Source organism: Phyllosticta citriasiana, assembly GCF_038021145.1.
Source record: "Phyllosticta citriasiana strain CBS 120426 chromosome Unknown IWZ02scaffold_4, whole genome shotgun sequence".
Lineage (NCBI taxonomy): Eukaryota > Fungi > Ascomycota > Dothideomycetes > Botryosphaeriales > Phyllostictaceae > Phyllosticta > Phyllosticta citriasiana.
The window spans coordinates 494,443-519,349 of record NW_027117281.1 but is presented as its reverse complement, the minus strand read 5'-3'; the positions used below and the strand labels follow the sequence as shown (position 1 = coordinate 519,349).

The 24,907-nt window shown below is 55.0% G+C and overlaps 10 protein-coding genes across 10 annotated transcripts; 5 read left to right on the top strand and 5 right to left on the bottom strand.

The window, feature by feature from the left end:
- Positions 1-509: 509 nt before the first annotated feature.
- On the bottom strand, positions 510-2,621 carry IWZ02DRAFT_515669 (cytochrome P450; the record flags this gene model as incomplete). The annotated part of the gene is made up of 4 exons (XM_066770656.1): positions 510-1,184; positions 1,363-2,319; positions 2,367-2,531; positions 2,586-2,621. 4 exons carry the CDS (start codon positions 2,619-2,621, stop codon positions 822-824), a joined length of 1,521 nt encoding a protein of 506 aa, XP_066624397.1. The 3' UTR covers positions 510-821.
- Positions 2,622-3,118: 497 nt separating this feature from the next.
- Positions 3,119-3,448, bottom strand: IWZ02DRAFT_488843 (uncharacterized protein; the record flags this gene model as incomplete). Its single annotated transcript, XM_066769506.1, has 1 exon — positions 3,119-3,448. One exon carries the CDS (start codon positions 3,446-3,448, stop codon positions 3,119-3,121), a length of 330 nt encoding a protein of 109 aa, XP_066624396.1.
- A 1,099-nt stretch (positions 3,449-4,547) lies between these two features.
- IWZ02DRAFT_446140 (uncharacterized protein) lies at positions 4,548-5,468 on the bottom strand (the record flags this gene model as incomplete). Its single annotated transcript, XM_066767211.1, has 3 exons — positions 4,548-4,851; positions 4,909-5,009; positions 5,067-5,468. Coding segments are annotated over 3 exons (543 nt in total), but the record flags the coding sequence as incomplete, so codon positions are not given.
- Positions 5,469-6,568: 1,100 nt separating this feature from the next.
- Positions 6,569-10,018, top strand: IWZ02DRAFT_201906 (uncharacterized protein). The gene is made up of 4 exons (XM_066762576.1): positions 6,569-6,775; positions 6,930-8,155; positions 8,209-8,413; positions 8,463-10,018. The coding sequence occupies exons 1-4, from the start codon at positions 6,709-6,711 to the stop codon at positions 9,803-9,805; spliced, it is 2,841 nt and encodes a 946-aa protein (XP_066624394.1). The 5' UTR covers positions 6,569-6,708; the 3' UTR covers positions 9,806-10,018.
- A 326-nt stretch (positions 10,019-10,344) lies between these two features.
- Positions 10,345-11,206, top strand: IWZ02DRAFT_446132 (uncharacterized protein). The gene has a single exon (XM_066767210.1). The coding sequence runs from the start codon at positions 10,475-10,477 to the stop codon at positions 10,679-10,681; it is 207 nt and encodes a 68-aa protein (XP_066624393.1). The 5' UTR covers positions 10,345-10,474; the 3' UTR covers positions 10,682-11,206.
- A 316-nt stretch (positions 11,207-11,522) lies between these two features.
- On the bottom strand, positions 11,523-14,035 carry IWZ02DRAFT_201825 (uncharacterized protein). Its single transcript, XM_066762575.1, has one exon. The coding sequence runs from the start codon at positions 13,581-13,583 to the stop codon at positions 11,589-11,591; it is 1,995 nt and encodes a 664-aa protein (XP_066624392.1). The 5' UTR covers positions 13,584-14,035; the 3' UTR covers positions 11,523-11,588.
- Positions 14,036-14,900: 865 nt separating this feature from the next.
- Positions 14,901-16,845, top strand: IWZ02DRAFT_446129 (3-isopropylmalate dehydrogenase Leu2A). Its single transcript, XM_066767209.1, has 7 exons — positions 14,901-15,124; positions 15,177-15,196; positions 15,252-15,272; positions 15,328-15,396; positions 15,451-15,546; positions 15,601-16,228; positions 16,282-16,845. The coding sequence occupies exons 1-7, from the start codon at positions 15,094-15,096 to the stop codon at positions 16,515-16,517; spliced, it is 1,101 nt and encodes a 366-aa protein (XP_066624391.1). The 5' UTR covers positions 14,901-15,093; the 3' UTR covers positions 16,518-16,845.
- Positions 16,846-17,486: 641 nt separating this feature from the next.
- Positions 17,487-19,807, bottom strand: IWZ02DRAFT_431398 (Sec63 Brl domain-containing protein; the record flags this gene model as incomplete). Its single annotated transcript, XM_066766161.1, has 5 exons — positions 17,487-17,677; positions 17,717-18,634; positions 18,689-19,361; positions 19,409-19,720; positions 19,778-19,807. The coding sequence occupies 5 exons, from the start codon at positions 19,805-19,807 to the stop codon at positions 17,487-17,489; spliced, it is 2,124 nt and encodes a 707-aa protein (XP_066624390.1).
- A 574-nt stretch (positions 19,808-20,381) lies between these two features.
- On the top strand, positions 20,382-21,300 carry IWZ02DRAFT_488837 (40S ribosomal uS13 domain-containing protein; the record flags this gene model as incomplete). Its single annotated transcript, XM_066769505.1, has 4 exons — positions 20,382-20,440; positions 20,565-20,713; positions 20,768-20,933; positions 21,003-21,300. The coding sequence occupies 4 exons, from the start codon at positions 20,382-20,384 to the stop codon at positions 21,298-21,300; spliced, it is 672 nt and encodes a 223-aa protein (XP_066624389.1).
- Positions 21,301-21,923: 623 nt separating this feature from the next.
- Positions 21,924-23,100, top strand: IWZ02DRAFT_446119 (uncharacterized protein). The gene has a single exon (XM_066767208.1). The coding sequence runs from the start codon at positions 22,065-22,067 to the stop codon at positions 22,626-22,628; it is 564 nt and encodes a 187-aa protein (XP_066624388.1). The 5' UTR covers positions 21,924-22,064; the 3' UTR covers positions 22,629-23,100.
- Positions 23,101-24,907: the final 1,807 nt, after the last annotated feature.

Here is a 24,907-nt window from a genome sequence, read left to right as displayed (position 1 = left end):
GGGAGGGAGTCTGGGGATCGGCTTGATCCACCTTCTCTCTCTCTCTCTCTCTCTCTCTCTCTCTCTCTCTCTCTCCCTCTCTCTCTCTCTCTCCATCGCCGCCGCTGCCAGTGGTGCAACTGACTCATCCATCACACAATGCACTTACTTCTATCGAACCTCCTACATCTCCCGTCCCTCCCTTCAATAACCCCACACTCACTCCTCCACCTTGGCCAATCATCTAGATGAGTGGCCATGCTTCGAGCTAGTCACGTCCTTCTCCGTCTGACGGTAAAGACACGCGGTGCGCCCTCCCTCGTACCGGGGAACGTTTTGGCAAGAAGGCTTTGGATGCATGTCTGCGTTATGTGGATGACTAGGTGGTGGTGGTGGAGGAGGTGGCTGGGTGAAGTGAAGTGAAGTGAAGTAGGGCGTGGATTTACGAAAGCTCGACAGGAAAGAAAGTGCTTTGCTTGGGGTGGTGGCGGTCATTTGAGTTGAAGGATAAGCATGTCTGGTTCGCGTTGGTCTGTTTCAGTGTGGATTATGTGTCTATGTGGTATTTTGAGTGATTTTTGATTTGGAATTAGACATGGAGGGGTGTACGCGTGAGTAGTACAGTACCTAGGGCACATGCACGCACGCACGCATGCACGCAAGCGTACTAGACAGGGTAATATACGGTATTTGCAACCCATGGGGCCAAAAGGGGCAAGGTGGGTGGGTACATATATGTGTACGTGGACAGGCAGGCAGGCCAATAATCTACAACAACACCACCACCATAAATACATCACCCATCGCTCATCCCATGATAAGTCAACTCTCCAATCTCTCTCTCACCTCCCCACAGGCGTGAAACGCAACCACAACGGCGGCTTCTCCCACACCGCCCACGCCTTCTGCCTCAACCAGCCCCCCTCACCTCGCTCAACCTCGCCCATGCTCGCACCAAACGTGACATCAAAGCGCCAAAGCAAACTAGCCAGGACGAGCCGCATCTCGTGGTAGGCGAGGTTGCGGCCGATGCAGTTGCGCGGGCCGACGCCAAAGGGCTGCAGCGCGCGGCGCTTGTCGGCATAGAAGGGCGAGGCGGGGTCGGTTGTTGCAGCGGGGAGCCAGCGGTCGGGGATGAAGGAGGAGGGGAGGTGGAAGTTGTGGGACGAGTGGTAGGTTGCGTAGTGTGGGATTTGGATGACAGTCTATGGAGGGAGAGAGAGAGAGAGAGAGAGTTAGTTTGGGTTGGGTTGGGTTGGGTTGGTGAGAGGGTTGAATGAATGGATGGGAGGGGAGGGGACAGGGGGGAAATGGCAGCAGCGCCGTGATTGGTGTGGCGCGTGGTCATCATGAGTGAAGGATGGATGACAATGTGAGACTTACCCCCTCTGGCACAAAATGCCCACACACCTCCGCGCCGCCCGCAGGCGCCACGCGATGCAAGCCCTCAGCAACCGGCGGATAGTCACGGAGTGACTCCTCCAATACAGCGTTGAGATACTGGCACCGCGGCAGCGCCTCGAGGGAGATATCCTCCTGCGACGCAAAGGCGCTGCGCACCTCGTCCGTCAGACGGCGCAGACAGGCCGGATTGGTGAGTAACAGATACAAGGCGCCGCTGAGCAGCGTGGCCGTCGTCTCGGTGCCGCCAATCATGAAGAGGCTGGCGTTGGCATGCATCTCGCCCAAGCTGAGCGGCAGGCCGCCGTCGGCGCCTTGCTTCTTGCCATTGAGCACGAGCGTCCAAAAGTCTGGCCGGTCCGTCTGCGTCGACAGCCGCTTCGTCACTTGAGCTATCGTGTGCTTGCCGTGCTCTTCGCGTTTCTTTTTCAGCGGCTTCGCCAGCACGCTCAGCAGCACCTTGGCCAAGACGGGCGCGTAGAAGCCCAGCGCTGACCGGATGATGAGCAGCTTGATCGACCCGACGGCAGTGCGCACCCACGGCGCGAATTCGGAGTCACGGTCGACTAGCAGGCCGAGCGAGGCGCCCATGGCCAAATCGCCCATGATGTCGAAGGCGACGAAGTTGAGGTAGTCGGTAATGTCGACATCTTGGTTGATTAGCTCCGTCAATCTCGTCATCAGACGCTCCACATGTGTTCGCAGCAGGGGCTCCTGGTCCTTGAGCGCTCGCTCCGAGAAGGCAGCAGAAAACACTTGGCGTTGTCGGCGATGGCTCGCGTCGTCGAGGTCTTGGAGTAGGCCCGCGGGCATGTCTGGCGGAAGAGGATAGTGCGCGGGCTCTTTGGCAAACGGGGCCTTGTTGTTGCCGTTGACGTAGATCGTTTTCCATGCATCGCCCTCAATGAAGCTCAACTCATCTGGCGAGTACCGTACCACCTTGCCTTGTGAGCTTGTGCTAGGACTCGGCAGAGACCGAAGCTTACATTCCCATATTTTTCATGCAGTTCCGTCATGCGAGGAGCAGATTGGCCGCTCATAACATCGTAGAATCGAGGTAGACATGTTGCTCGATACAGGACAGGACCAGGATAAGCGCGGAGGGGATGAATAAAAAAGTTGTAAAAGACCCGCCAAATGCGGTAAAGGAGCTAAGCGAATGGTCAGATTTGGAACAAGGTCGACGGCCCGGGGATCAAGCGTACCCAGTAGAAAATGACGGCTTTGACGGCAAAAAACATGACGTCTCAAGGAGAATAGATTTGAAATGGCAAACTTGGAGTAGAGAAGAGACTCGGCGCCAGGGGGTGGTTCCTTATGAACAGTGGAAATTGGGCCAAAAGATATATATAACACGCCATGCATGTTCGCTTTGCATGTATTGACAGCTCGGCATATGCCTGCGCCTGAGGCGAGGTTTGTGATACCGGGCCTGTCAGGCTGACAAGGATTAGTGTATTGGCGTATTGGTCGAATTTCCTGACGTGTGAAGAGGACCGCAGTTCGTGCAGTAAGCATTGTCTCGTTCGGCGGGCGCTGATTGGTGTCGAGCGCCAAAGCGACATTTGAGTGGGGGCGGCGCGAATGAAGGTTGTTTATCAGGCGTAAATGCGCTGCGTATCGTGGATAGCATGAGAGTTGCGCCACCAAAAAAGCCGATGCGGAGACGTATCTCTCAACAAGTCGGTTCAGGTCAGGAGGCCCAAGTCGCGCAGAGTCGGGCGCAGCTCAGCTCAGCTCAGGGGTCGACGTAATCGATGTCGTTGAAGAGGTCCATGACGACTTTGAGCATGGGTGCGCAGAGGATCTGCCCGTCCCCGGCCTCGCCGCCAAAGATACGCAGAGTCTGCGTCTCGAGATAGTTGAGGGGTCGCGGATGGTGTTGATGTTTTTGGTGTGTAACCAATGTGGAGGACCATGACGTAGTGAAGGGAGAAAAGGCAGGCGGTGGAAACGCTGGAGGAACTGGTGTGGTCTGGTCGAACTGAGAAATGTACATGTTGTTTTGAAAGGGCACCCTGTTGCGAGGACGGCTCCTGGTGCGGCGGCGGTTGTGGCGTTGGCCCATGGCTGATGAAGGTTTGGAGGTAGGAGTCTGACAAGAAGCTAGGGGGGGTGAGGAGGAGAAGTGGCCGCAAAGGGGGTGAAGATGTTTAGATGTATCCATGACTTTCTATGTGTGCCCAAAGCGTTTGGATGAGTGGTCCGGTCCGAGACCGGCGATGGCAAAAGTGGTGAGTGGGTGGTGAGTGGGTGGTGAGTGGTGATGATGTGACTGAAAGGGAACTTCACGTGAGCAGTGAGTCACAGGGGTCATCTGTTCGGTTGGTGACGATTCGGATGGCCGTGATTCGCCGGACGAGATGGCAGAGCTGAGGCGAGGCCGGACGAGAGGTGATAGGTCCAGTTGGAGATTGATCGAGAGAGAAGATTCGATGGAATTCATTCACGCATTCAACCCCAGCTGCCGATCATTCCCAGAGTGGCTGAGGTGGCGGAGCCTCACCAGCCACAGTGAAGGCGACAGCCGGGGTCCCCGCCGTCTCTTGCATCGCGTAGCGGCTCGGGTCGACGTCGAATGCGCGCCATCCCATCCCATCCCATGCCTTGCTATGCCTTGCTATGCCTTGCCTTGCCTTGCCTTGCCTCGCTCTGCGTCATTCTTTCATGAATACGATCTGCTACCTAGGTTGCCAGTCGAACGGGCACGTTGCTCTTTACATCCTTCCAGCAGCCTCAACACCGTGGCCATGACTCTAGCTGCCATGTCTGACCACTTCGAGCCATGACCACAAAGAAGCACATTTTTAGACGGCACCCGAGACCTTGTCTCCTCGTGAAGTTTAAAAAAAAACAAACAAACAGAGTTTCAATAACCGTCTTCGCGCGGCTGCCACGGGAACTCTATTTGAACCGGCGCCAATCCATCGGCCTCAGGCCGCCGAGGCTAAAAGACTAACCTTTCACGGTAAGCACTCGCACGGCATGGACCAGGAAACTGTTTCTATACTGCTGCTGTAGCGACATGCCGGGTATCCAACTCTGCTCCCGTTCGAACGCAGTCTGATGTTGGGCACCGCCTGCGAATGACACATTACGGACTGTGCAACAAAGCCCTATTCCACCGTCGACTACTATACATTAAACTTTGCCCCCCCCCCCCCCCCCCCCCTCTCGTAACCGCGTCATGGTCGTTCGTCTGTTTCGTAATCAAGGCCCCCCAGTGCTGTGTTGTCTTTCGCGGTGCAAAAGAATCCCAGGGCAGCCGCCTTCGTGACTCAGGGCTGTCTTTCCTAGCCCGTTCTAGCGTAAATCGGCAGCAGAATTTCTGCGTCTTCCTTGAGCCGGCAGAACTTGTAGCTCACGCCGAACGTCTCGCATACGACCGTGTCCTTGGTCACTTTGGCCCTGGCAAAGTTGGTGACATGATCCATGGGAGCTGTGCCGGGGGGTGGCGGCCGTTTCGAAATCCTGTCGGTTGGGTTAGCACCACCGAAGCAACATGCGATCAGATGTAGAGATACTCACGATTCGTCCCGGTAGCCATGCTTTGCCTCAATGGTAAAATCCTGGTCAATATCGTCGAAGCCGTTGAAGTAAAACGAGAAGCCTGAGAGGCTGCACTCTTTCTACATTCCTTTGTGTTAGCGTGGAAAGTCGATATTCGCGACCAAGGGGATTCTTACACTTTGCCGCGGCCACCCTTGCGTCCCGTGCGGCCAATCCGTTTCGCACTCGGCACTTGCGCCTAGCTCCGGATTGTCGTTGACAATGGTGAATTGGATGGCAGTGTGGTAAGTCGACTTTGGGTCCACGGGTTCAATGGCATGAAATTCCTTGATCCTCAGGCAAGCTCCGGCCGTCTTGCAGACTACCTTGGGATCCAACGGCTGTGCGGCAGCAAGTGCGGCAGAGGTGGTCAGGATGAGAGCAGAGAGAAGCATTTTGATCAAAGGTTGAGGGATGATGATTATGATGATTATGGTGATTATGATGATTATGATGATGATGATGATGATGATGATGATGCAGGTATTGTTGGCCAAGCAAGTTGTAGTGGTGAAAGAAGAATGTTTTGCGGGAGCAAGCAAGCACTTTATATATCTTTTTTTTGGGGGGGGGGGGTTTTTTTTTCCGCAGATGCGACGTTACAAAGGTGCGATGAATCCAGAAGAACCCAACCCGGTCACGACGGATGGTACGCCGCTGGGAGCACGAGGAATAGAGTGTCGGCCATATCCATGGATGGATGGCTGTGTTGGGGTCATTGACCCAGACGACAAGCCCTCCCCCAAGGTCCCGGTCAGTACGCTCTTTCCCAGAATGGACAGAATCGACGGGCCGAGGTCCCAAGCGGTGCAAGGGCTCTCTCTCTTCGGGAGCATTGTGCAACTCTGACTTTTGGCCATGAGGCTGGGGTACGAGGTGATGGTGCAACCGACGTAGTTGTCTCTGTCTACATACACTGTCATGTCTCTCTGACCGGTCACCAAGACAAGCTGAACTGGAGAGGGTGTGAAGTGGATTCGGCGATGCCGACCATGACCATGTGCCTTGCTGCTGAGCTGGAGGAGTTGTTGTTTTTGTTCTTGTTGTTGTTGTTGTTGTTGTTGTTGAGGGTCAGGTCAGTAGTAGCATTCATTCGTCTTGGATGGGAAGAAACAGAGTCTGGGCAAAAGGCGGGAGGACGCGGCTTGGCCTGCAATGGCTGACGAGGTAAAAATAGAGAGCAGCTAGCAAGGACCAGGCCTGTCGCCTATAACCAGGCTGCGCGCCCGCGACGCTCCGAAGAACGAGGAGAGGCGATGCGAGGTGACGATGTTGCAGTTCAACAACTACCTACTGGACATGTACAGTACCACCGCCTGCTTCTTCCCAGCCTCTTCTCGGTCTGGTTGTCTGTCAGTCAGCACTGCCACCACCAGCCATCGGTGGCCATGGCGACCGCCGTCCACTAGACCACCGCACCGTCGTCGTGTTTCTGCGTGACTGACATGACATTGTCTCTTTCCTTGCGGCTCTGCACTGAACACGTGCGCGAGTCCGAGTCCGAGTCGGAGTCGGAGTCGGAGTCGGAGTCGGAGTGGAGTGGAGTGGAGTGGAGTGGGAGTCGGCAGTTACATACTTACTTACCTAGGTACATACATATCCATCTACAATTTTACTCACCTTGATGCCGTGTTGAAATTCGGTCCGTGGTAGCCCTGCTGCTGATCCTTTTGGAGCCCCGCAGCAGTGCCAGGCCAGCCTTTGACTCTGTCCAGCCCCAGCCCCAAGACACCTGAGAACCGACCCGAACCGAACCCCCAAGGGCGCGTCGGCCATGCCATGCCATCCAACCTGAGGCCCTCGTTCTTGACCAAGTCGCAGGCCTCGGTCGCCTCCACCTCGTCTGGTGAGTTTCTTTGATCTGCCTGGCCTTGCCTTGCTCTGCTCTGCTCTGCTTCTGCAGCCAAGCCGTCAAACAATGCACCCCCGTCCCGCCGCCGCCGCCGCCGCCGCCGCCGCTGCTGCTGCTGCTCGAAGCTTACCCTACGGCCCTGTCCAAGATCACATCGACCGCTACGCTGCACAAGACGATCAGCAGTCTCACCCCTCCTCGTACCTGTCGGACCACCAAGCCCCCGCGAAACCCACCCCTTCTTCGCTCCATCGCCGCCCCTCCAACGCCGTCTCGAGCCCCGCTGTGCCTCACCCGCCGCCGCCAACAGACAGCTCCTATGCCAGCTACAACACCACGCCTCCAGCCGATCTGCTGAACCAAGGACAACCAAAGGAGGAGAGGCGCTCGCTGCGCAGCAGGCTGGGCTTGGGTCACTCGGCCAAGGAAAGCATCGACAAGTCCTCCAACCTCGCCTTAGGAAGACGAGTCTCGGTCAGGAAGAAAGAAGGCGGCTCCTCTAAACCTTTGCCTGACCACAAACCCTGGTTGTCCTCAAGGCACAATTCTCACCATCTCTCGATTCCTCACGAGGCCAACGAAGACGCTTTTTCACATCTTGACCCTTTCCTCCAGCTCCAACCCGAATTTGCACCACAGCCTCCCGCAAAGGACCAACACTTTGCTCCTCCGACAGTTGGTCCGTCGCAAGGCGCCGAACACTTTCGTCGCCCCTCAGTTCCAACCGTCAGCACCGATCAGAGCTACCGGAGTGGAAGCGCAGGCGAATACCAATTCAGCCCCCACCCCCACCAGCCCAGTATAAGTGGCTTCAGCGCGCATCCACAGCCACCTCCGTACCAAAAGTACGCGCAACCCTCTCAGGTACAAACGCAGCACAATCAGCTCCTTACTCAGATCCATCCGCCTTCGACCGACAACTATCCTCCGCAACAAACCCCCTCCTCACCTGCATTCTCCCGTCCGGACGACTTTTACGTCTTCCAACAACTCCAGCAGCAGCAGCCACAGGATAACGAGGCTCGGCCCGGTTCACGCCAGCAGCAGGAACAGGATCTGCAATTTATTCCACAGCCAAAATCTGCCGCTACACTACAGCAGAGCAGTACTCCGCAGTCGGACATTTACCGTCCTCAAATAGCCCGCGTGCCAGTGCCACAACAATCGCAAAAGTCACAACAGCCCCCAGTACAGCTCCAGCTTGCTCCACAGCAACAGTCCAGTCCGCCCTCTGCTGCTGCTGCTGCTGCTGCTGCTGCTTCTGTCACGTCGAGTCGCCACCAGGATCTCTCAGTCGTGCCCATCACTCCTACTCAAGAACGCGCACCCCAGTCCACCATGGCTCCCACAGCGCAACATAATCGCAGATCTGAAGTAAGTCAAGAGAATCACGTTGTTTGTTGGCAAAAGACTAACCAGATCAACAGGGTAAGCAGCCAACGTCAGGCGTCCAGACATTTGGCGCTGATGTTGTCCCAGCAGCATCACAAGGCCAACCAACCCGAAGCGCCGCCAGACAAGGCAATGGACCAGACTCGGAGTTGGGGAGAGGCACGCCGTCTCCTTCGCGCGCATTTTCTGATCTGAGTGAAGACGAGCTGCGCAACATTCTGAAAGATCACGACGTCCTGCGTAAGTTGAAAAGATATTAACCGGAGCAAACTTGGCTTACATTTTACAGGTGAAAAGTACCAAAAGGTCAAGCGTTACTTCTTTGAACAACAGAACCAAGTCCACCAGCTGCAGAATACCTTGGCTAGCCAACGGATTTCTCAATCGCGCTCTTCGCTTGATGATGGAGAGTACAGCGCTCGCTTCAACCGCCTGGAGGGCCTCATCTCTCAGCTAGCCTTCAACGTCCGCAAAGAGTGGAATGCGATTCCGCAATGGCTCCAGACTGCTGTGAACCGTGAGGCCTGTACAACTGGCAAGCAGGAAATGACGGCTGTCGGCCGCGCCTTTATCAGTGCATGGTTGGTCGACGAAATCTTCAACAAGTATTTCCACCCCGATCTTGACCGAATCTTTTCCGCGCAACTCAAATCAATTCAAATCAATCTCCGCCGCTTTGCTCCACATTTACAGAACCAGGAAGAGGAGGAAAGCTTGACTTCAAAAATCGTCAGCTGGCGTCTCGCCACCCTCGAAGGCCTCTCGGAGCAGCTTCGCAGCCCCCAGGCCATCGAAAACCGCGAGACTTTCATCGAGACGCTGAACGAAGCCATGCTTCGCCACCTTGAAAAGTACATGGAGCCCTCGGCGCAACCGGATCTGAAGAGCAGCATTCCCATGATTGTCGAGCTGTCCGTTAGCATTCTGTCACATCTCCCGCTCGAGTCGCGCGACATTTGCATCGAATACTTTCCTCCGGGCCACGGCATCATGAACGAGTTCATGCGCGTCGAGATGGGAGGCGCGGTGCCCGCGCTGACGGCGCCGGTTGCCGAAGGCGTGCTCCAACACGCCGACAGCCCCGTTTCCGTCATCGAAGGCGCGCCGTCCTCCGAACACGACGCAGACCCCGGCGACCCCAACAGCGCAGAGACGACGCCGCAAACGCCCAGCGGCAGTGGAGCCGGCAACGGAGCGCAAAACTCGCCTGCTTCGGCGGCGACGCAGCAAGCGCACCCGCCACCCGAGCAGCAGCAGCAGCAGCAGCAGCAGCAGCAGCAGCAGCAGCAGCAACAGCAACAACAGAAGCAGCGCAGCGGCGGCGGCGGCATGCTACGCGGCCTCATGGGCGGCAGCAGCAAAAAGGCACAACCGCAGCCGCCGCAGCATCAGCCCACCAGCGGCAGCCAAGTCAGCCTGCCGGCCCCGTCGTCTAAGGAAGACAGCAGCCAACCGCCGCCGCCGCCACCGCAGCAGCCGCCGCGCGTGCGCATGGCCGTTGGCCTCGGTGTGCGCATCTGGGGCCGCAACGTCCTCGTCAAGGCGCCCGTGTTTGCGACGTCGCCGACGGCGAGCGTTCCTGCTGCTGCTGGTGGCGCCGGTGGTGCTGGTGGTACCGTGTCGACGCAGTAGTGCTGTGCTGTGATTTTCTGGTTGATGTGAGGCGAGGTGAGATGGTTTGGCATGCTTGAGTTGGCACCTGTCGGTTGGTTTGGCGAAGGCGAGATGACATGAAGCATCTAGATGAATTGTGCATGCATGTACGCGTTGGGTGTATGTTTGTGTGAATGAGGGAGCGAGATGGCATTTGGCTGGCACTTTCGCATAGCGTTTGTTGGCTTGTTGGGTTGGTTGTTGGCCGTTGGGTGTGTGTATGGTCTCTCGTCCTATCAGGCAGAAAGGAAAGGCATGTGTTCGTGGCGTGGTGGCATATCAAACGGCATGTTTGCATGAAGATGGCATTGATTAATCGGATCAAAGCGTAGGTAGGCAGGCAGCGAGGCGTGAAAGTTGTCATACAGGCAGAAGAGACGGACAGGCCTGCGGGCATGAAGGCAGATGGATGAATGCGGTTTTAGCTATCTATTTCCTTATGCATTTATCCATGCATGCATGCATGCATATATCTATATTGATGACCAGCGGGAGGGATGGGGGGGGGAGGGAGGGATCAAGGCATTGCATTGCTATTTATTCATTTAGGTACTCACCTATTCTTCCATAATGACGTACGTGCGTACGTACGCACCTCGATGACACCAGACAGACAGACAGACAGACAGGTGTGTAGATAGATAGGATATGGACTCACAGTATATTTTCCATTCATTCATCCATCTTTTTCTCCCAACTTGTCTCGTCTGTTTAGGCATCTATTATCTTCTATCCAGGACGCTCCTTGGACACATATGTATGAGTGTACATGTATCCTTTAGACGTGGGGCTTCAAGGAAGATGGGAGCGTGTTTTGCATTGTTTATTTATCTACTCATTCATTCGTGCAACTAACAAACCGAGTAAGTGATATCTGTGCTTCTCTTTCTACTTCTTTTTCTTCTTCATCTTCTTTATTGCGTTGCTTTGTTTGTGGTGGGGGGCCGATATGCCCACATACCTAACTTGGGTACATCGCTCATGCATGCTCGCCTGCCTATGTGCCGAGGCAATATCAGCCATGTGTTAGGCAGATAGGTACATAATCCAGGCACGGCATTAAGTACGACCTACCTACCTACCTACCTATCTACCTAATATTCTGGCTGCCTGCCTGCCTACTGCCACCTGATACTTTTCTACAACAGTCAACGGAACACGCAAAAACTTCTCCTACTTGCGAGTCTAGTAGATGCAACATTGCAGAAATCGGATCCGCGAATTTCAGTGGTAGCAGTACAGGAGCGAGTAAAACTTTTTAGGTGAAGGGGTAGTGGCAGAGTGCAAGAACCGAGATAGAGCGAGCGAGGGTGAGGGGTATCAACAAGGGAATAAACGGGAGAAAGGTGACGAGAAAATGGAAAGAGGTCTGGATCGAACCCCCCCCCCCCCCCCCCCCCCCCCCCCCCCCCTGCGCCAGCCGACCGCTGTCGTTGCTGGTCTTCGCTTCTCCTGCCTGATGAGCCCGCCTGTCTGTGGTCAACCATGCCCTCTACTCTACTCTACTCCGGACGCCTCTCGTTCTTTGATGATGTTGTCCCTCTGGGTTGTTTCCAATGCACGACATTGCTGACTCTCGTCTTCCTCCTCCTCTATCGATCAGACAGAGACGATGAGAAAAATGACTGAAACATGTACAGTACAATCAAAGCAGATGGACGGTTTTTGCGAATCAGCGGGAAGCGAAGATAGGTAGCTGGGCTGTACGACCAAGCAGAAACAAAATAGCAGACTACCGCAAATCAGATGTTCAAATACTGCATCAGGTAACGGGCTGCGCGCTCAACGGCCCAGGACTCCGGCTTCCGCGCTGCTCAAGCGATTGCGACTCTGATCGCTGCTGTTGCCGTTGCTGCTGCTGCTGCTGCTGTCGCCAGCAGTCGTAGTAGCTGCCATGACCGTACCTTTGACGGCCCTGGCTGTCATTGTCTTGGGATACTCGCGGATCCGTGGTATTAGGGTTTTCGTGGTCCTCCTCTTCGTCAGCGTCGTCTTCAGTCGACAGGCTGGAGACGGGCCCACTGTGCGAGGTGTCAAAGGCCTCTTGGATTGGGGAGGCGAAAGCTGCGCGCCCGCTGCCGCCGGCACTGGCGACGCTACCAACAGCCAAGTGCTCAAAGAAATTGCGGTTGTGGGCGAGGGGCCCCGAGCCGCTGGTGCGGTCACCAGATTGGTGTTGGTGAGGCACGTGGACGGATGGCGAGCTCGTAGCCATCGAACTAGGCGAAGGCATGCGCGTGCGCGGTGAATTGATGGCCGGCGGAGCAAGCAAGAAGAGGTCGCGTTGCTGCTGCTGGAAGCATGACGTGCGAGGTGTGGGCACGCTAATGTCGCTGGCCGTGGCGCCTTCGGACTGCGCGTATGCCGTCGTGGCCTGGCTCTCGTATGCCAGGGGGCTACTGCTACTGAGGTGGAGTGACGTTGGGCGCTGGCGACGGCTGCTGCTTGGGCTGCGCTCCTGAGGATGCAGGATGCTGCTTTGGATGCTGGTGGTGGACTCACCTCCGAATCCAGTGCCGATGAACGCTAGCTCGTGCAAGCGTCGCGAGGGTCTTGTGTGGGCTTCCGCTTGAGCGAGGTCGAGACCGTAGATTGAGGCTCGATCTGTGAGTGCATGTTCTACGATGAGGGAACTGCTTGGGCGCTTGCAGTGACAGTCGGGATCACAAGCACACAGGAGAGGCCTTGCGACCAAAGATCGGGGGCGTCTCAGCTCCAAGAGGTTCTGAGGGAAGATGTTTTGACGCGCTGTGCCTATCGGACTGGTCCCTGGGAGAAGCGGTTGGAAACCTTCATCATCGAATCTATGCTGTGGCTCTTCTGGTGCACTTTTGCAGCGAGCATGTTGGATGGTGGCTGATCGCGACACTGCTGCAGGAGCAGGCTTGCGAATTTTGGCTCGCTCAACCTTGGGACCATCCCGCAGGATGGGAGTCGCGCTTTCATCTTGACTTGTAACTGCGGGAGGCTCAGTGGTGGATTTTGGTGTCGGGTGTTCCCGTCTCAGGTTTCCTTGCCCACGCAACAAGATGATGGCTCTTCGGATTTTCGTCTTCATCTTAGCTGCTCCCTTCGATTGCTTTTCCTCTTTAACTTCCCCAAGCTGACGCGGAGATCGTTTTGTATCTGATTGGACGACGCTGCCTTTTTGACCTCGCAAAGTAGCCGCCTGACCACGCGAGGTTTGCCTGCTGGTATTTTCGGTGGCTCCATCCAGATCCAAGGCCTTTGCCGATGCTTCTCTGACAGGCGGGCTGGGGTCCAAGGCTCCAGGAATGATTGATTGGCGATCAGGCGCAAGATTGATGGTAAAATCTTGTAAGGTTTTTAGCGGACCCGTGCTGGCCAGCACCGGGCCATCCATTGCGCTAATCGAGTGCCATTTGTTCAGGAATGATTCCATGTCAAGGCCTTCTCCTCGGTGTGTAGATAATGTACGATGTGATGTAATGTGTGCGGGACCAAGTTTAACCATCTGATGAGAAATGAGTGTTATTTGCCTGGAGTCTCCGCTGAGATTGAACCACTTGAAGGAACATCTCTGGCACCGTACTCCACTCCAGACTCCAGGTAGACGGGAAGACCTAAGTAGCATTCGATTGTGCCATTGATGGCAGCGAGGGCAGCTCCCGCGAAAATTGATATCCCAGATGCCGGAGGGCAAGTTGGAGACCGACAATTCGTTTTGGCCTGGCGGCATGTCTGACCGTCCGAATCGCGACTGTGGGAGGGATTGACTCTCATCTGCGCGATTCATCTTTGGTTTGAGAATTGAGAATTGAGAAGAGAACGAGCAAAATGCAGGTAGGAGAAGGTCAGCAGACGTCAAGGGCGGGACTTTCTCGTGCTTGCAAATAGCAAATAAGACAGCTGTGAGAGAAAGAAAAAGACGTGGACGTAAAGCTTGGACATGATGGTGGGGAAAACGCGCGCAAAAGAACTATGACGATGGATGAATATATAAATAATCCAAGCGTCGACTGCCCCCACGGCCAGTGAGGCTCTATCCAAGGCTGCCTTGCAACCCGCTCCGGTCCGGGGCTGAGTGCCACCCAGCTGTGGCACTGCCAAAACAAGAGCCTCAGAAACGCGCACCGCCACGGCATATGCGGTGAGAAGGCCCTGATTTATTGTTGCCTGCGCAGCAAAACTCATATAATCCATGGATTCTTGACACAAGTCGATTTCGCCGGATTGAGCTTTTTCCAAGCACCCATTAGGCTGCAAAGGAGCGACCAACGACGACAGCAAAAACAATGACGGCCTTGGTCGCGTACGGTACGACGGAATGTAAGAGGCTTCCGATCCCCTGCAGCTGACGGGACGCCACAACTCCATTCCGCTCACGAGAGCGCCGTCAAGGCGGCTACCCACGAGGGCCGCACCGCTCGTCCGTGTGCCTGCATGACGAACACGTTAGACTGACGACGGTAGACCGGGCGCCTCGAACGCAATAGCTAAATTTGATCCTGAGACCCCAACAGATTTGTAGATCTAAAGGTCTCGATCGTGTTGGCTGGGCGCTGAAGTTCTCGCTCGTTTCAACGTGGACCACCTTCTGCGTCGTATAGTAACTGCTTTGATAGTCTCGAGTCGATGCACACCATGGGATGGGGGCTGAAAATGACTACTTTCTTTAGAAGCGATTGCACCATGGCACATGTGTGAATTGACGAGTCCTTTTGACGTCGGCACTCGCCAGAAATCACGTCCAGGGCTTTCATTGCTGACCTCAGAAGAGGAGACCATGTTCCTTGAGCAAAAGAGAGGAGCCTCGGGATGGCTCGATGGAGGCGATGGTCGACAAAGGCGGTGCGCAGCGGCGAGTTGGGGCCAAAAGGGTCGGTCTGACCTCAGCAACGACTATTTGCAGCCAGTCCTGCGATCGATTAAACGACATGCTCATGGCGACTGTCGCAGTTGGGTCTGGTCTGGAGTACGGCCATGCCTTGGAAGGATAGAGGACGAGGATCCAGGTGGAGCGCGCAAACGAAGGGTCAACGTCATGATCGCTTGGAGCTGGACTGTGACCTCGACCCGTCAATCAATGCAGAGGAAAAACATATCAACATCTGAGAAAAGGTTGAAGAGGAGAAGCAATGGATGGGTGACTTTGGACCGTGAAGCCCGCAACGCCGAGACCGCGCGCTCCGCTCGTGGCGGTAGCCGACATCGGCGGGTCCCTCTTCCCCCGCCTCGTCCTTCTCGTCATAATATTTTGTTTCGAACCACCGACGCAACCCTCTGTAACACCACATATCGCCAAAATGCCTTCGTTCAACATTGTCGTCTTTGCCGGTGAGTCGCTCATGCTTAACTTCCAACAATCACTCACTGATCTTGTTTCCAGGTGACCACTGCGGTCCGGAAGTGAGCTCTTCGCGCCCCCGCATCTTATTTACAAATGCTGATTGCAGCTCCATAGGTCACTGCCGAGGCTCTCAAGGTACCGTTGAGCTCACCACGGCATATTTATTGGAAGCTCATGCTCATACAAATAGATCCTCCAAACCATCCAACAGGCGAAGCCGGAAATCCAATTCAACTTCAACAACCAGCTGCTTGGAGGTGTAAGAGATTGAACCTCCTGGAAATGCGCCAATTCTTGCTGACACGCTTCTCAGGCCTCAATTGATGCCACCGGCAGCCCCCTGACCGATGAAGCTCTCGCCGCCGCCAAATCCGCCGACGCCGTCTTCCTTGGAGCCATTGGTGGACCCGTGAGTCCCCCACAACCTCTGGGCATACCGAAGGTGGGCTGATCAAGCGTGCAGAAATGGGGCACAGGCAAGGTCCGCCCTGAGCAGGGCATTCTCAAGCTCCGCAAGGAAATGGGCACCTTTGGCAACCTCCGTCCCTGCTTCTTCGCGTCCGAATCCCTTGTCAAAATCTCGCCGCTCAAGGAGTCCGTCGCAGCCGGCACAAACTTCAACATCATCCGCGAGCTGACGGGCGGCATCTACTTCGGAGACCGCAAGGAGGACGATGGCAGCGGATTCGCCATGGATACGGAGCCCTACTCTCGCGCCGAAATCGAGCGCGTCACCCGGTTAGCCGCCAACCTGGCGCTGCAGGAGAACCCGCCGGCTCCCGTCTGGAGTCTGGACAAGGCCAACGTTCTGGCCACCAGCCGTCTGTGGAGAAAGGTCTTCACCGAGGTCATGGAGAAGGAGTTCCCGCAACTCAAGTTTGGCCACCACCTCATCGACTCAGCCGCCATGTTGATGGTCAAGAACCCCAAGGCCCTCAACGGCGTCATCGTCACCAGCAACCTCTTTGGCGACATCATCTCCGACGAGGCCAGCGTCATCCCTGGTAGTCTGGGTCTCCTCCCCAGCGCCAGTGTCGGCGCCATCCCTGACGGCAAGACCAAGGTCAACGGCATCTACGAGCCCATCCACGGTACAGCCATTCCCGAGCCATCCTCACCCTTCTATGCCACTAACTTGCAATAGGCTCCGCCCCCGACATCTCAGGCAAGGGCATCGTCAACCCCATCGCCTCCATCCTCTCCATCAGCATGATGCTCAAGTACTCGCTGTGCCTGCCCGAGCTAGCCCAGGTCGTCGACGTGGCCGTCAAGAACGTCATCGATAAGGACATTCGCACCCCGGACATTGGCGGCTCCAACTCCACCAGCGAAGTCGGCGACGCCATCGCCGCTGAGCTGGCCCAGCTCCTCAAGCAATAAGCTTCTACTGATCTTTGGCGACAGATGACAAAAGGCTTTGGAGATGTTGGTGAAGAGCTGGAAGCTAGGAGAGAAGGCTTCGTTTTTTGAAACAAGGGGCTCTGGCCTCGAGACATTTCGGTTCTGCAGAAAAAGGGTTCATGATTTGATGATCAGCTGGGTTAGGAGATTTGGGCCTGCCTTTGTCGTGTGTGGTAATTATGACAGTAAGATGAAGGGCCAGGTAGCCAACAAAAAGTATTGTGAGCGATTAGAAACATCTGACATCAGTGCCGTTGTGAGGTGAGAACACATGTAAGGACGTCGCGCAAAGTCTACGCATCACCACTTACCACCTTGGATCCCACAGACCAGGGGAAAGAGTGATGTACTGATGCTATAAGTATACGGCTGCCATTGATCTCAAATACAAACCGGCTCGCTCATCGCCCACCTATAATTTTGTTTGTACAAGACTCCACTTCTGAGCGCCAAAGGCAAAAAGAGGCAAAAAAGAGCAAAGAACCGACAAAGAGCAACAAAGAGGAGGTTTCTCGACTGATGACTATGGATGAAACAGAGCAGAGCAGAGCAGAGCAGAGCAGAGCAGAGAGCCCCACTCATGACCAACCAACCAACCACGCACGTATGGGAGGTTAACATGGAATGACGACGACAACGACGACGACGGCGGCGGCGATGAAAATAAGACATAGCAGTACCCCTTCGATTCTTTCCCGCAACCCCGGCTCCCTCCCAATAAAACGCCTGATAATGCTTTCCTTCAATCCTTACATTCGTACAAGAAGAAGCAGAAGAGGAATAGGTGCATGCGTCCCTTTCTTTTGCCATGATGAAAACGTAAAAAAAGAGCAAAAGACGACGACGACGACGACGACGACGACGACGACGACGACGACAAGAAACCGGAAATACATCAACAACGCTGACCTGACTGCTTGCTGAGCCAACAAATCACGCCAAGTCGATCTACTCCTCATCCGTGTCCGTCTCCGTGTCTGTCTCGCTGTCGTCCGTCTCGTCCTCGTCCGTCTCGCTCTCGTCTGAGTCGTCGACGGCCGCCGCCGCCGTCTTGCGCTTCTTGTTCTCGCCGCCCTTGAGCGCGTTCATCTGGCCTGCCAGCGAATCTTGAACAGTGTTAGACAAGGCGGCTTCTGCGGCTAGATGTGTAGTCGGTGAATGTGGTGTTGGTGACTTACCCTCTTCTGGCTCGCTAATCTCTTCCTCCTCCTCAATCTCCGCAGCCTTGGACGCCTCGTCGACGCTCAAAGTCACGTCCATCTTGGTGTCCATGCCAACGTAGCTGTCGCACACCATGTACATGGTGAACCGGTATTGACCAGCCTGCGGCGGGGCGCCAAACTGCATCTTAAGCGTTTGGACATTGTAGGTGGGGTTTCCTGACTCGTCAAAAAGGGGCTTTTCGAACTTGGTGAAGGTGAAAGGCGGGACGACAATTTTGCCCTGCCTGTTGTCGCCGAGGAAGACGTGCCATCTGGGGGAGTGGTCACGAGCCAAGTAGGGGGCGTGGGCAAGAGGGGGCTGGCCAGCAAATTCAGCCTTCTTGGCCTCTTCCGCCTCAACACCCTTCTTACGGCCGTGCAGAGCATCGAGGTCACCCTCCTTGGGATCCACGTCCGCGAGATCCTTCTCGGTGATTTCCGGTACGTTCTGGGAGCCAGGAGGAATAATGCGAGCCTTGACGACAAACTGAACCAGACTGCCAGGAGTGATGAACTTTTCTCCAACGACCTTGAAGAACGCCTTTTCCACACGAAGCCAAGGAAGCTGCGTTGCGACCTTTTCAGCGGCAGTCAACTGGCTGACATTGAGGAGGCTAGAACCAATTGCACGCTTGCGCCTTTCTTGCGATGCTAGGCCCATAAACTCTTGAACAGACATATGCGACCTTGCGCTAGGTCCCTCAATCGAGCGAACGACAGAGGGGGTGAAGTGAGGGAGTTGCAGAAGCGGTGACGAGCCGGGTGCCACTGCTTGAATCAAGCACTGCGATGTACGGTAAGACGCCAAGATGGCGACAATGTTGCCATACGCAAGCGCAGTGGCAAGGAAGGATTCATTCAATACCAGGGCAATGGGCGCAGCCTCGTATTTCTCTGCAGTCTGTCAGCCTTGTGCTTGGAGGACACCTAGATTCAACAAAGGCGTACCTGCGTTAAGTGTGGCGTCACCCAGGTCTACCCGTCCAAGGTACGCCCATAGGAGAGCCAGTGCTTTCCTCCGTGCTCCTTCCTCTAGGTTTTCCAGTTGCTCGCGATCCTTGACAGACATTCCTCCGGCCAGCGGCGACAGTTCACCCTCCTTGAAGATGCTCGATTCGATTTTTGAAAGACCCGAGTCGGCTTTGTGGCCTTTGAGCGCTTCTTCAAACTCAGTGCCAGTGCTCAGTGCGTGCAAAACACTGCCAGGGGTCATCTCAGGCTTGTATTCCTTGAAGATCTTGCCGGCGCTCGAGACAAGAACCTTTTCCTTGGTGACACGCTGAGTTCCATACCACCACTTTCCGACCCAGTATGGAAGAACAACTCCGAGGACGATGCCATAGGCGAGCAAGACGTATTTGCCGTTTCCTTCGGTCACGATCCACTTGGGCAAGGCGATACCGATGCTGAAACTCTGCTTGCCGTCAGGGTGGCCATATTGCAGGTAGTTGTTGCGGACTTCCTCGTCCGTGAGCGTCTTGAAGGCCTTGGTGACCTCAACCCAGTGGTCATTGATAGACTCCGTTGTGACATTCTTTTCGGGGTCTGGCTGCAGTTTATCGGGGTGGAGAGTCAGAGACAGCTTGCGGTAGTGAGACTTGATTTGCTTCTCGTTGGCAGACTACGCACGTCAGTATCCAATCATCCAAAAGTGACTGCGCGACATACCCGCGAGACACCAAGAACCTCATACGGATCCCAGATCTTGGGCACAGTCCGTGCAGTGACGACCATGAGGTAGACCATCCACGCCATGACCGCCCAACCGCCGACGGCGAGGATTATTCTTCCAAGTCTGCGCTCTTTTCTCCATAGCTTTCTCCGCTGAGCGTCGATGAGGTCTGAGTTCTTTGGGGCGTATTCCGACTGTATTCTTGGCGCAGTGTTCTCGAGCTCTTTGCCGCGGGTGAGAAGCGAAATGGTGATCGGAATGGTGACCAAGCCAGTGATTGTGGTGACGAAGTAGGGGAAGAATTGTCCCTAGCATTGCGGTTATCATCTGTCAAGCGCCAGATATCGGGCGCAGTAGCTTCATACCTGCTCGTCGTACGTGTAGTCGGTAGACATGGTGGACCGTGAATGTCCCTACGGGACGCCGCGAACTTTCTGAGCTGCTCGGACCTTGGGTTTTTTGGAGCGAATGGAGTGCCGGTGAACCTTCGGGTTGCTGCAAAAGTTCGAAAGACGGTCGCCTAAGTAGCTGGCATCGTTTGTCGAGGATGGGCAAGATGTTGCGAAAGATGCGCCTTCAATGCACCAAATGAACAGGTGTCTTGCGCGCGCCGTCCCGGCCGCAGCGGTCGACTTCCGTGCACGTGACTCAGCGGCCAACCAGCACAGCCGCTCTGCGAACGTTTCTACGGTCAGCGATGAAAGACATGTCCTCTTCATTGTGCCTAGTGCCCAGGAAATCACCGAGACCCTGATAGAGTTTTGATTTCTGAATTGGCGGTTTCCAGATCCAAGCTCAATACCAAGTCTGAGAAACTATCAACGCTGAAAATAAGTCTATTATTTTGACACTGGACATGAAGCATGGCATCTTGAGAATCGCAGGGATAGGAACCGAATCAGTTAGTGGCAACACTCTGCAGTAGTAAAAGTGCAAGTTGGCAGGGACTTTCAAGAAGATGCCAAGAAAATGGTCCGCTCGGACAAAGTGCTGTTGCCGCAGACAAAGAACCAGTGGCACGATTGGAAGTAGTGCGAGCTGGCAAAGACTTGAGAGCTATTCAGGTCGACATGCGTATCCGAGCGTGGAATTTTACGCGTCAATAAGAAACGTCGCTCTCCAAGGTGTTGCGGCTCTAGACGTGTCCCAAAGCGGTTTAGTCGAGTTGCGGCTAGGCGGAACCTCGGAAAAGCTAGCGGCACCCACACTGCCAAAAAGCCCTCCGCCTAACACACCTCGCGGCCGCGACAACGACGACAGCTCCATCGGACGAACGACCCACGACAAGTCGCCCACCATGTGTACGTATTGCGGCGCCTTCATCGCAATGCCGCCTCGCTGACGATTCGACACAGCGCTCGTCTCCGGAGAGAAGAGCAACTTCCAGTACATTCTGCGTCTGCTCAACACCAACGTTGATGGCAAGCAGAAGATCATGTACGCCCTGACCAAGATCAAGGGTGTCGGTCGCCGTTACTCCAACCTGGTCTGCAAGAAGGCCGACGTCGACCTCAACAAGCGGTAAATACACACATGCGAAGCCTTCGGCCGGTTCGACGCGAGCGGAAAGGACTAACGGCCAACACACAGTGCCGGTGAGCTCACTACCGAAGAGCTCGAGCGTATCGTCACCATCATCCAGAACCCTACCCAGTACAAGATTCCCTCGTGGTTCCTTAACAGGCAACGCGACATTGTCGATGGCAAGGATGGCCAGGTTCTCGCAAACGGCGTCGACAGCAAGCTCCGTGAGGACCTTGAGCGCTTGAAGAAGATCCGCTCCCACCGTGGTCTCCGTCACTACTGGGGCCTCCGCGTCCGCGGACAGCACACCAAGACGACCGGCCGCAGGGGCCGCACCGTCGGTGTCTCCAAGAAGAAGGGCTAATGGTGTGCTGGAGCTCTCGGGGTTTTGGGCGAGTGCGTGGGTTTCTGGTGGGGGTCTGCTATGGCTTTACGGAGCATGGCTACAATGGTTTTGTCGGGTCTGCAATGTTCCTACGACGAGCAAAAATGAGAGTTGGTCGGTCGTCTAAGAATCGGCTGGAAATGTACCATGCACGGCGTGCAGAATCTCTCAAAAAAATCACATTTCACGAGTTACCCATCCGTGCGCACCCATTTCGCTGTCCCCAGGTCCCAGATCGACCGTTTCTTTGCCGAATCTTGGTTTACCGAGTCCTGCAGGCTTTCCTCTTGTTCAAGTAGAATTGCGGCTCGGCTTCCAGAGGCCGCAGAAGTGGCCCGGAGCGCTTGGCCTCTGGACATTGCAGCACCACGTCACACCCTGGTCCGGCGTCAATATACAGTGCAGTCTGCATTTCCAGAGGCAGCGGCGAACACGACTTTGCTCCTCAACAACATTCTATTAATGCTGCAGGCTTACCGCTCCCCGATACCGCGACTGTAGTGATTGGTTTGACAGAGTGGTTGACCGTCTTACGCCCCTCTTGCAAAATTTCATGGCTGCATGCGCCGGGTCTGCTGTTTGCTGGCTCACCTGTGCATCGTCTGTTTCGGTATGTCAATCGCCTGAGACATAGGATGCAGTGACAATAAGTAAGTGTGCAGCTGCCCGTTGGGCTCTGGTTTGCATTCGTACCACTTCAGCTTTCCTTCACTTCATACATGTAATCATTGCACTCGAGCGGCATGCCTCCATTGCATCAAAGGAGACTTGGCGCACGCAAGTCGCGCTCCCAAATCTTTCGGCCGCTCTCCCCCGTGCTGGACGCTGTGTCACGGCTTTTGAGGCCGTCGTCCGCACAATCGCAGCTGTCTTCGACTGCACCGACTGCCTCGACCAACAGCAGCATCGACAACCAAATGGACCGGGACATTGTGCCAGTGCCCACGGCACCCCTCCCCCCGGAAACCCCTTACGATAACGTCGTCCCTTCCAGCCCGGCACCGTCAACGTGCGGCTCCTCCACCTCCTCCGTCCCCAACTTCACCCCAGACCTCGCGGCATCGAAACGGCGCCGACTCCAACGCCTCGGGCACCTTGACGGCATTCTCCCGCCCGCTCCATTCGTCCCGGAGCCGCGGACGGTGCTGGAAAAGATTGTGCTCCAGCTATTCGACGAGCAACGAATGGACTGGATGATGATTGCCGAGCCACTGCAACGAGTCTACGGCCTCGAAGTGACGAGCGCCGGCGTGCTCTCCATTTTACAGCAGCACGGAAGAGTCCAGCGGACCATGTGGTGGGACTAAAGGCGAGGCTGGGTCTGCAATCTGGAACGCGGGATCTGCAGCAGACAGACAGCTGTATCTTGTGGCGAATTGAGTCGCCTGCCCCCCGTTGCCAGTCGAGCCACGAATCTGGCGGCTTGCATCCCCCCGGAAGGAGAGAACTGCAGAACCTTGCCTGAGGAAAAGTTTTCACGATATCGAGCCATCAAATAGCCGCGCGAGATGAGGCCGAAGGGGCCCTCGCTCGTACAGGTCCCGCACCTGCTTTGCTTCACGACGACACGACTTTGCGCGATTGGGCCGGTTTCCATTATCTTTCGTTGGCGGAGGTCAGGGTCAGGATCGGGCTGTGACTTTTTTGACGCATTCGTTTGCTATTCTCGCCAGCTGTTTTGTTCGCTTGCATGGCGGGCGCCGATTTGACTGGAGCTTGATCGACCACGGCTGTCGAAGAGTACATGTTCGCTTGTTGGGTGGGTACCTCTGCTTGTCTTTTTTTTTTTTTTTTTTTTTTTTTTTTTTTTTGCCTTGCTTGCTTCGCTCGTTTTGCAGAAGTCATGGCGCCCGGGGCTTTTTCGGTAGCTTGCCTTGTTGCTTGCTTGCTTGCATGCAGACAAACGATGTAATGATTATGAACTTCGCTCAGAGGGCTGCGCTGCCATTGATTGCCTCCTCTTGCTGTTCCCGCTTGATCATCCCCTGGGCAAATGGTTTGTCTCAAGTTGCCCGATTTGGCCCACACCGCTTGAAGTTGTGAGTCGCTGTCCTCAATGCAGAGTGTCGTGGTCGTCGGATTTTGCATTTGGCATGCTAGCAGATCCTTGACCATCCGGGGTCCGCGTTGAGCAGGTCGGTGCAGCAGGGATGCCTCGCTGGGACGCTTCCTCATTGACGACTGAGCTGTCAAGCGTTGACGTTCGTTGGGGGCTGTGTGCACCGGATCGCTTCCAGAATTGGCGTGGAGAAAGCGATTCTGTTAACGTCGTTATGTTGAAATAGACTGGTTGATCGACGGAATAAACCAACGATGCCCTGCCGGTGAAGCTTCCTGGAATAGTTAGAGAAGAGTTTGGAAGTTGACCAATTGCTCTCGTGAATGCGATTGCTGGGCCTCCGAGGAGATAAATTTTGCTCCACTTGGACGCCGCTAGCCTGGCGGCTCACATCCGATATGCATGCAAAGACGCAAAATCAGCCAAAACAGAGTGCATGACATCCAGGATAGCCAGACTTGAAGGTCGAGGTTTTCGCTTCGTGGTCTCCTCAACCGTGTTCGCGTGCTAGTGGCTGCCAGAGGCTGGTCGCCTGCAGCTCGGAACCCCAGAGATGACCAGGTGGGAGAGGCTCGTGTGGTGCGTATCATGGTGGAGATAATGCAAGAGGGCAGGTTTCGATTCTAACCATCTCAATGCATATGTACCTATGTGGGCAACAGGCCCAATTGTGTTTGTTTCAAGTTGATGGCTTTAAGAGAGCGAGAAGAGCACAGATTTAGACGCGGATGGCTCAAGACTCTTCCTCAAGCCTTAGTCGCTTAACACAAGCGAGAGACATGGTCCATCAAAGTCTACGAGACGACAAACAAGCGCTTATCGTGGGCTCAACACCAACACAGGGAATGAGAGGCTTTCGATGTGTCGTTCACGGATTGAAAAAGTGAAGGAAGATCTGAAAGTGTAAAATGCGGTAAAATGCCTCTCCCCGAAGGAGTGTTTTTCTGGTTTGAGGAACGTTGCGACGCGCGTGAGCGCTAAGTAGGTAACTTTACTACCCAGAAAGATCATATTTTGTTAGGTTTTACCCGGGCAGTAGGAAACTGGGGGAAAGCGGAGGTATTACCTTGCTTTAGATAGTTTGTAAGAGGTAAAAGGTGGAGGTGAGGTGTACAAATTGGATCCAATAAAGTACATGATGTACTATAGCAAGCATCTAAATTATTTGTTGCGAGGAAAGTCCCAAATTATGTGTTGTGTGCGTAGTACTGTTCGTCTAGAGCGAGGACTAGCCTGGAGGTGCATTCCATGTCTGGAGGTACGTCCAGGGGCCACCTCGGACTAGAGGACACGCCAAAATGCAATCTTCCCGCCGCCCCACCGTCGCGCTTGTGTAATGTTTACTACTTGCGCGTCTTTCCATGATCCTCCTTTTTGAGCATCTCCATCATCCATCAGTCTAACACAATGGATTCCTCAGACTAAAAGTCAATATTCGTGATTAAGATAGGTGAACAAGGACCATTCGAGTTGCTACCAGCCATTTCCGGTCCCGCGCGACGCCATTGACCACGCCGAGCTGAAGGC

Bases quoted from the DNA above. Each gene is read 5' to 3' on its own strand.
- IWZ02DRAFT_201906 (XM_066762576.1), top strand. From the start codon at position 6,709: ATGCCATCCAACCTGAGGCCCTCGTTCTTGACCAAGTCGCAGGCCTCG. The intron at 8,156-8,208 runs GTAAGTCAAGAG...CCAGATCAACAG, and splicing joins AACATAATCGCAGATCTGAA to GGTAAGCAGCCAACGTCAGG. The intron at 8,414-8,462 runs GTAAGTTGAAAA...TACATTTTACAG, and splicing joins GAAAGATCACGACGTCCTGC to GTGAAAAGTACCAAAAGGTC.
- IWZ02DRAFT_446132 (XM_066767210.1), top strand. From the start codon at position 10,475: ATGGACTCACAGTATATTTTCCATTCATTCATCCATCTTTTTCTCCCA.
- IWZ02DRAFT_201825 (XM_066762575.1), bottom strand. From the start codon at position 13,583: ATGAATCGCGCAGATGAGAGTCAATCCCTCCCACAGTCGCGATTCGGA.
- IWZ02DRAFT_446129 (XM_066767209.1), top strand. From the start codon at position 15,094: ATGCCTTCGTTCAACATTGTCGTCTTTGCCG. The intron at 15,197-15,251 runs GTGAGCTCTTCG...GCAGCTCCATAG, and splicing joins GTGACCACTGCGGTCCGGAA to GTCACTGCCGAGGCTCTCAA. The intron at 15,273-15,327 runs GTACCGTTGAGC...TCATACAAATAG, and splicing joins TCACTGCCGAGGCTCTCAAG to ATCCTCCAAACCATCCAACA.
- IWZ02DRAFT_446119 (XM_066767208.1), top strand. From the start codon at position 22,065: ATGCCTCCATTGCATCAAAGGAGACTTGGCGCACGCAAGTCGCGCTCC.